The sequence below is a fragment of the Phyllopteryx taeniolatus genome, chromosome 20 (assembly GCF_024500385.1).
Source record: "Phyllopteryx taeniolatus isolate TA_2022b chromosome 20, UOR_Ptae_1.2, whole genome shotgun sequence".
Lineage (NCBI taxonomy): Eukaryota > Metazoa > Chordata > Actinopteri > Syngnathiformes > Syngnathidae > Phyllopteryx > Phyllopteryx taeniolatus.
Window position 1 is genome coordinate 12,210,325 of NC_084521.1, and position 9,307 is coordinate 12,219,631.

The window sequence follows — 9,307 nt, forward strand, 5'->3', positions numbered from 1 at the left end:
TAAACTCGTCCACAAACCACGGCCAACACAGAAAAACAATAATAAAGAAGAAAAAAAAATCAATAACAAAGCGCAAAGATCAATCACAGCTATAGTTATTATTAAATATTGGAATCATTTAATGTAGCAGTTTTTGGATAATCTGACAGATTTTTACAACCACTGAGCATTGACAGAAGGTGAATGCAGACGACGGTAAACAGACGGCCACAATAAAGTACATTTATACATAAAATATAGTGCAGGCTGGGTCACAGAACAAGACTCAATTCTAAGGAATTATTAGTGTAAATAAAGCTTAGGTATTGACAGGAAAGTAAAAAATATATATTGGTCTATCAGAATAAAAGAGGGGTATGAGTCTTAAAATAAAAAATAAACTCCCAAAATGGAGTTGATAAAATGAATCAATAGAAGTGTCTCTCAAGAGTCACCACCAGACTAGGGACAAAAGAATAACAGAAGTTAATGATCAACAAAGATAGAGTAAAGATCACAAAACAATTGAAAAGAACTCACAAGTGACCTTACCTTAGGTTTGTCAATTATTTTTTTGTTAAAGCCTCCACCGAAGAGTCGCAGTAATTTGGGTGTGGGTGGTTTGGGTCCAAAAAGTGCCAGACCTTTCTTCTTTTCCTCTTCTACTTTAGCTGCTGCCGGACCCTTGGCTTTCATTAGTTTCCTATACAGGCATGTGCATTTAATGTCAATAAAGAGTCGAACAATAGATTCACGGGGGTTCATATTACAGTATTATCAGCTAAGAGACCACTGAAATGAGATTAGCCTTTAAATTTAGACATAGATTTGTAACAGGACAGCAGGGATTTGTCTCACCTTCCCTTTCGGGCCAGCACTTTCTGAGACTCTGGGTAGTGGACGAGAATATCAAACAGGTCTTTCTTCTCGAGGACAAAAAGATTAGCAAATCCGGAGGCTTTGACATTTGCTGTCCGTCTGTTTCCTCCATCTTTGGATGACTGCAGCAAACTGATAACACACACACGCACACACACACACACATCCATCCATCGATCCATTTTCTGAGCCTCTTCTCCTCACTAGGGTCGCGGGCGTGCTTTAGCCTATCCCAGTTATCATCGGGCAGGAGGCGGGGTACACCCTGAACTGGTTGCCAGCCAATCGCAGGGCACATACAAAAAAAACAACCTTTCGCACTCACATTCACACCTATGGGCAATTTAGAGTTGTCAATTAACCTACCCGCATTTAAATCGTATTACAAAATTTGTCCTAAAAGGCAACATAGTTCAGATTAAATGGACTTTCGTGGACGACTCAATCAAATAATTGACACAGACAGGAATATTGATAACTGAAACTAAAAAATGCATTCAATTGCATTTCAACACAACACTGTAGAAAAACTAATAGAAAATATCCCTGACCAAAATTAAACTGGCCTAAAATGAAAGTGCCATTTTAGGACAGTTTTTTTTGTGGCAGTTGAAAAGTTGAATCGCATGTTGGAGGCTTGAAGTGCTTCGGGTGAACGTAAAAATTCCCTTTTGCACAAATTGCACAAACTCCACTTATGGAGGCTTTCATCTTTTTTTTTTTTTTTTTTTAAATGAAATTTGCCTCCCATCAGTCTTATCAACACTGGTTCATCCAATTCCTCCATTTGGTAGCCGAGCTCTGACATGTGCATCAGTGTAATTGTTGTACCAGGAAATCATGCACTGACAAAGGTTCCACATTGTTTAGAACACAAAAAAAGCAATTAAAATGCGTAAATTTTTCTAACTAATTGATTTTTGTAATTAATGAATCACAATTAATTAATTAATATATATATTAACCGAAGAGCATAAAGCATATCTGACCTGATCTCTCCAAACACACAGCCAGCCTTTAGTGTGACAAACACAATACTGTTGTCAGGTCCTCCCACCACTTGCACTGCTCCGCCCTTGATGATATACATCTCTTTGCCAATGTCACCCTGCAGAGAAAGCAGAAGGGTGCGTGTGGATGGCCATAGGATAATTCCACAAAATTAACTATGAAGCAAAAGACTAGCAATCCATCATCGAATAAAGTATCTCGAACCTACTTTCTTGACAACAAAATCTCCTGGCAAATAGATTATAGACTTAAGTCTCAGTAACATATCCACCAACATCTGCTGGTCACAGCCCTGTAAGGAAATATGCATGATAAATCTCACGCAGCCAAAAATCTGACTGATTATGTGCTTTACAAATACTTATAGATGCAGCCACCTTGAAAAGGTCTATCTTTTGGAAAGTGGTCAGGTTGATGTCCACGGCGATGGCAGTTCTCATTACCAAAGGCATCTTCTCCAGCAGCTCAGACTCATCTAGATGCATCAGGAGGGAAGTAATACTGAGTTCTTCTTTTTCACATTTGTGAAAAAAGATTCCTTTACACAAATGAAGGCGCACTGACCCAGCATGCCCTGGGCATCCCAGGTGTACGTATACCAGGTGCGGACTCTGTTCTGGACTAAGGAGGGGATGCGGTTGGTCACCATGTAGGCCACGGTGCCGTCCATGGACGAGCGGAAGTAAGTCTGTCCTGCTGTGGCTGCGCCAATGACATCTCTCATCTGAAGCAACGAGAATAATTAGTCAGAAAACAGCAAAATATACAGTATTTTTCAAATGCATTTAGCTTTTTTGATGCCATCGGCAACCATTGAGCAACATTTGTGTGATGGATGACAGGGCGGTGACGTCACTAACTAAGCGTCACTCCTACATGGATTGGTTTTTCTCGTCTATCACGACTCTAATGAGGTGAGGACAAATTTGGAAAAGTTCATTTCTATCGGGTCTTCAAGCTGCGGGGAGAATGTGTTTTGTATTTTACCTGTCCGATCAAACTGGAGAACACAAAGATGCCCGTGAAAAAGTTCGTCATCTGAAACGTTATCTCAAAGACGGTGTGGGGTTCATTAAGACCCCCGATGTTGATCAGACTGCGGACAGCAAAGTAGTAACAACGCAGGTACCTGTAGAGAGGATGAGGGTGTTCAAGGGCCTACTAGTAAACATAGTGGACCTTATTGGACTGTTCATTGATAGAAATTAATACACATGCTGGAGTCCATTGTTCACATATTTAAATCACTGTTTTTCCTTTTTGTTGTTGTTGACTCCCTTGATATCTTGCTGCCAATTATAAATTATATAAATAATCACATTAATAAATATAAAACAAAACAAGAAAACTGCATAACTGCAAGCCTTTGTAGGATCCTTCCTCGGGAGCGTCTTTTGACGCCAGCTTCGAATACCTACCTGCTGCTCATTGGTGACATTTCTTGAAATGTCCAGTTTTTTCACTGCTAATGATAGGAAACTAATTATCAAACATGTTTGAGATTGACACAAGAGATCTAAGCAGACAGGGGAATGCAAAACCTTCCAGATAAAACCCAAAAATCTCATGTTTACAGCATTTCACTTAACTCTTACATGCATAATTTGAAACAGCGCAATCAATGGACCAGGCCCAAACCTTATTTGGACAAGTTGCTTTATGGGGACTACAACAAAACAAAAACACAAGGTGTGTCAGAAACGTTCCAGGACTGGCGTCACAAAAGATATCCAGTACTTCAAACCCAAACTACAAACTATGGGTTTTTCCCTTCAGTGTGGGCCCGAGGATAAACCAGCACGTCTACAACGAGAGCCTTCCGCTTTTCCTTCATTCAGTGCGCAAGAAGAGGTGAGATTTATGGCAGGACAACTTGCACCAGCTTCATCATGTCAACGCGCCTGCTCACAGTGACCCGAGCATCCAAAAGATTAAAGATTGATGATTTACTCATCAAATAGTTTTAGACTGACAGACAAATCAAGACCATATACAGTAAACAAAAAAGAAAACAGATGCTAGTGCTAGGAGAATGGAGAAATACTACTTACGCATTTCCCAGTCCAGAGTAGACCCACTTGGTTTGACCAATGCCCTGGTAGACTGAAGCTACATAGTAGAAGCAGGCGTTGAGGTGGAGGACGAAGAGGAGATAGCCGATGGTGCGAATAACTCTAATAGCACAGTAAAGAAGGTAGTTTCTTTATAGTCATCCATCAATCCATGGTTGAGTTGCTGTCTTACAACTTACCTCCAGATGTAAGCCTTCGCCATGATACTTTCCAGGCGGTCGCTAAACTCGAAAAATGTATCCGCCTTGGAATTGTGGGGGAAAAGTCAACAGCGGCACCAAGTGAACAGCAAAAACACACACTATATATTCACCTTTAGCAAGCGGTTTGCTCGGAAAATGGATTTGAATCCAAACTGGAAGTAGAGTAAGTCAAAGGGTAAGACTGACACTATGTCGGCCTGTTGAGAAAACAAAGACAAAGTTCAGCTGACTATGATCTCCTCATCATTAAAGTAACATGCAAGACCATACCATAAATCTCTCTGTTTCTCTGTAATTCTTCTTTGTCATCTTTCCATCTTTCTGAGAATATACATATATATATATATATATATATATATATTTTTTTTTTTTAGTTTTTATATTTTAACAAGAATGTAAATCCTCCAGAAAATCCACAGGTGGGTAATTGACAACTTACGATGATGTCTCCTGCTTTGACAAACTGTTTGCGAGACTGGAAGACGATGCTGTCTGTGAGGTAGATGAGGTCAGCCAGCAGGTCCAAGGCAAACCAGTAAGGGATTGCCCACTCAGTGTGGTAGGGAAAAGAGAGCCGGGCAGTAATGAACCAGGTGTTGTAGTTGAAGGCGAGAGTCACCACGCTCAGCCAGGCAATGTAGCGACGATCTAAGACGGTGAATGACAATAAGGAATTGAAGTGAATGGTAACAGGAAATCATTATTTTGTTGTTTGAAACTTAATCTGTGTTCACCTGTGAAAGGATCAATGGTGCTCCCCAGCATAGAGTCCATACAGTTCTCGAGGGGCTTCAGAAAGACATCCACACAAGTCCACATTTTCTCCATAAAGACAGCCTTAAAGTCTTGTGTCTTCTCTTCTTTCCCTTCTTTTGCCTCCAATTTCTTTTTCTCCTCCTCTTCCTTCTTTTTCTGCTCATTCTCTTTCTTTTTCTTCTCCTGCTCTTCCTTCTTTTTCCTCTCAGCCTCCTCTTTTTTGATCCGCTCCTCCTCCGCTCGCCTTTTCCTCTCCTCCACAACTTCAGCATAGTGGTCTTTAACCAAGAGTGGCGCTGAACGCACACAATTTTAGTTCTACGTATCACATCAGAACTACTTTATGCTTTATGACACATCTGAGACGAAGCTGAGTATCCAAATTAGTGGAGAACAGATGGCGTTTGTACTCACTGACAGGGGGGCTAATCTCCGGTGATGAAGCATATTGATCAGTCACTTTCTCCTTGTAGACATCAAGTCTCTCTCTCATCCGCTTCACGATGGAGCGAAGCTGCTCATCAGAATACGGGTTGATTACGATTGGTGGAGGGGGGGCTGCCTCTGTTCTGAATAAATACATTACAGTCAGCCTCCCTTTCACATATTGTATATACTGTGTGTATATATATAAACAACAACAACAACGGCACATGATTGGAAGATTGGAAGATTGGAAGAAAGAAACCGAGAAACCTAGAAACATGAGCATATGGTGCCCCCGAGTGGTTTTACTTTAGCAATACCTTCTAATGGAATTGGACTCCAATGGAATGCGTTTGTGTTCTTTCATTAAATGAATAAATGAATACATGAAACGACACTGTGGTTAAAGTATTTTTATAATAATACTTGGATTATTTAAACTGACCCTAATGAGGACAAATGCTGTAGAAAATGGATGGATGTTTAAATTTAAAGACAAAAAAAAATAAAATAAAAATTGGGACTTCAACACAGTACAGTATCAGAATCTCCCCTCTGTAAATGACAAACTTGTAAACTTACCAGTAGATGCACAAATATGACTGAGTGATTGAGCAATATGCTTTCATATACCGTACTGTATAAATATGTAGTTGAAAGTTTCCAAAGGTGCCGCCATGACAGTAATTGGACGACCTCAAGAAACAAACACCCGAGAAGAATTTGCAAATCAGGACTTCAAATCCTAAACTAAACACGTCATTTTGTGTTGCTCTATGTACCTTTGCGCCGATACATAAAAATATTTTTTCTTTCTGTTTCTGTGGGAGGATTTTGAGTATGAAACAAATTCATGTGTTGTGGTGTGAAAATATCCATTAATTTTTTTTTCTTTCACATATGGGCGCACTATATAGTCCACTATGTAAAAATCCCCCAGTAACATTTTTCTTAGGGAGTATTGTACAGGTGTCTTCGACACGGAGGCAACCGATCAGAGGAAAGGGGGCTCGGTCTTAACCAAACATGGACAAATCGGATACAAAACTGGGTCAAACAAAAGCAGCTGTCAGAGGGGCCTTTTCTGGACACTCGTATGACAAAACCAAGGTGTTTTTAAAAAAAAAAAAATGTTTTTTTAAATGAAATTGACTCTTATACTAAGTCCATGTTAGAGAGTCACTCTAATAGAGGTCTAAATAGCCAAAATATGGGACCTTTAAAATAAATTTGATTAGAGCTGAACAAACATCTTTTTATTGGATTCTGATTTCAAAGCTAGTTCTCCATCAATTTGTTGTGTACAGTATATGTAATTATATGAGGCGATAATTTCTGTGAGTTCTCAGTCATAACGGCCCTCCGAGGGAAACCATAACTACGATGTGGCCTGCGACAAAAAATGAGTCTGACATCCCCGGAGTAGGGAATGAGTGAGCGATTCCATAACACAGCCACTGTTCATCTCTAATAAGGTGTATGACACATTAGTACGCTGTCTGTTCACCTGTTACTCACAAGTTGGCCCCAATATACAGGTCATTCTATATATACAGTATGTCATCTAATTAAAATTGAACAACAGGTCCACTCATTTAGAGAAGTGATTAAAAGTGGAAGGATCAGTTGTATCTGTCTTTACCTGTCACTCATTGGTTTATATTGCCGGGCCAGAAGTCGCCATATTGAGCTTCTTAAATCACAAAAGCTGAAAAGCTTTTAATCTACTCTGGGCTCATCGTCTCGTTAATATGCATGCTGCTCCAGCGCATCAAGATCTCACATACTGTGTTCGTCTCTAAGGACTTTCTTCGTCTCTCCCTGTCATCTTGCCAGGGAATCTGATTGATTAATTTGATACTGTCCCCCTCAACATTGAAATCTCAGCCAGAGTGTGTTTTGGTATACATTATGCAACTGGTGAGAGGAAAATACAGTACTACAAAATACACGAATGTTGGCCTCTCTGTCATTTCTTGCTTTATACTATTGATTCTCAACTGTTGTCACCCTGCAAGACACATTTTTCTATTGTTGCTATGTCGCGACCCACTTTTTACAGAAGTTAGGAACTATAGAGAACATGCAATGTTCAAAAATAGCATATTTTAAAATTTAAACATAATCTACACATGCTAAAATTGCCTTTCGGAGGACCTTATTTAGAAACAGGATGAACATAAATGCAGGTACAAACATTTACATCTTGGCACTGATCTCTTCTTTTGAGGAAAGTGCAACATCAATAGTTTATCTCCTTTTTTCGGAAATGTAATGAAGGCTGCAGACCAAAGCCACTGTAAAGATTTCAACAGAATGAAGTATTATGCTATACATTTTTTAAATGGCTCCCGACCCACCAGTTGAGAATCATTGCTTTATACTGTATACTATTTTATTCTGTGTTGATTACAGTACAAATTCAAGGCCAAAGATTGGATTTCTTACCCCTCTGGTCCAATTTGATCAGGGTTGACTGTGGCTTCAGTAGGAGCCGGGGCTGGAGCCGCCGCTGTGGCTGGTGCTGGTGCTGGTGCTGGTGCTGGTGCTGGTACTGGTGCAGGTACTGGTACTGGTGCTGGTGCTGGTTCTGTTGCTGTCGCAGGTGCTGGGCCTGGAATTGATTTATCACACTTTCAACCAGTAGGCAGTAATATATAGCTTGATTGACGAAGACAATGCATGACCATATCTTCCAAGTACTCGTATCACGGAAATATATTCTAAAATTCAGCTTCGATTCTATTAAAGCAGTAGCAACTACATACAGTCAATTTGACATAATACATATCAAACAGGAGTGCATCATTTCATTTCAAATAATAAGACTCACCCTGAGGTTGGTCGGCATTTTCCTTTTCGGTAGCTTTATTGTCCTACAGCACAAAGTCAGATGGTTCGTTAGTTGAGGCTTGTTTAATGGAGTCCCATTTTTCTTTGGAAACCAGACACGACTCTCGGCAGTGCTTCACAACATGAGAATGACAGAAATTTAGAATGACCTCTCAGAATAATGACGAGTAGTACTGCAAACTACAACTGTGACACTAAACATGCTGCTACAAAGAATAGCTCTTATGAAAACTGAAAGTATGCATAGGGACATAGTTCTTGTATTGCATTTCATTGCACGTTGTGGTCGGCAAGTGTGCACATAATTACATACAAAAGCAAACGTCAGTGGTCAGGGATGTTCAGTAAATCTTTCTTCTTCTTCTTCTTTTTCTTTACCTTGCTTCCAGCAGGAGCTGGAGGAGGAGCAGGAGTTGGTGGTGGGTCTTGACCAGGGTCAGGAGCTCCTCTGTTGGTGGCAGGAGATGCTGGGATCTGCGGGCCACCAAGAAAGCCCTTAAATCTACCAAACATATCCAAGTGACCCTGAGGGTAATGTATAGATTGGCAAAAATGTGTAAGATCTCTTCTATGCCGCGTTCTTCTCTTTCCCTCTGAATGAGTTGGCTGCAGTGTTGCTGCTGCTTTTAGCACCACTAATACTCTTGCAGGGAGAATAGCCCCCGTCACCTCCACAAGGGACGTCTAAGCCCGTCACCATCTCATACAAGATCCCAAGAGGATTATGGCTCACCGCTAAAGCTCACAAAGAATAGATGCAAGCATGGTGGAGTACATAGTGTACCTAATGAAGGGACTCACAGCAATTAATAGCATTTACATACTCTTGAGATACATAATGGCTTATGACTTTCCTTTTTTGTGTGTGTGTGATTTGTACAGTATGGCGTTTTCATGGCTTTTCCGTTATAGGAACATGTACGATATTATTGTTTTTCCATTTGTTTTTGCCTTATTTTTGAAAACAAGTTTTCACACAATTGAAATCGTTGTGGCTACATTGCAGAATATTCTGGTTTATGGTTACTGATGAGTTTAGCTTGAACAGGTGTTGCTCCCAAACGTGTGTGTGTGTTTTTTTAAACGGGTTAATCATAAAGTAGTAGCAGCAACAGAGCTCAAAAAGAA

The 9,307-nt window shown here is 40.2% G+C and overlaps 1 protein-coding gene across 5 annotated transcripts; it reads right to left on the minus strand.

Annotated features, from left to right (window-relative positions):
• Positions 1-95: 95 nt before the first annotated feature.
• Positions 96-8,885, minus strand: LOC133469984 (cyclic nucleotide-gated cation channel beta-3-like). Of its 5 annotated transcripts, XM_061757728.1 has the most exons (18): positions 8,558-8,884; positions 8,160-8,202; positions 7,775-7,940; positions 5,315-5,469; positions 4,879-5,196; positions 4,584-4,792; positions 4,415-4,465; positions 4,255-4,341; positions 4,121-4,185; positions 3,921-4,043; positions 2,857-2,998; positions 2,434-2,593; positions 2,247-2,344; positions 2,078-2,161; positions 1,848-1,966; positions 838-990; positions 532-682; positions 96-441 (listed from the first exon to the last, which is right to left on the minus strand). In XM_061757728.1, the coding sequence occupies exons 1-18, from the start codon at positions 8,690-8,692 to the stop codon at positions 424-426; spliced, it is 2,277 nt and encodes a 758-aa protein (XP_061613712.1). In that variant the 5' UTR covers positions 8,693-8,884; the 3' UTR covers positions 96-423. The 5 variants fall into 5 exon arrangements, with proteins under 5 accessions (XP_061613712.1, XP_061613711.1, XP_061613715.1 ...); XM_061757727.1 differs by having other exon boundaries at positions 96-682; positions 8,558-8,885; XM_061757731.1 differs by having other exon boundaries at positions 96-682; positions 5,315-5,464; positions 8,160-8,292; positions 8,558-8,691.
• Positions 8,886-9,307: the final 422 nt, after the last annotated feature.

Bases quoted from the DNA above. Each gene is read 5' to 3' on its own strand.
- LOC133469984 (XM_061757727.1), bottom strand. From the start codon at position 8,692: ATGTTTGGTAGATTTAAGGGCTTTCTTGGTGGCCCGCAGATCCCAGCA. The intron at 2,345-2,433 runs GTCAGTGCGCCT...TGATGCATCTAG, and splicing joins GGATGCCCAGGGCATGCTGG to ATGAGTCTGAGCTGCTGGAG. The intron at 991-1,847 runs GTCAGATATGCT...GTGTGTTATCAG, and splicing joins TGTGTGTTTGGAGAGATCAG to TTTGCTGCAGTCATCCAAAG.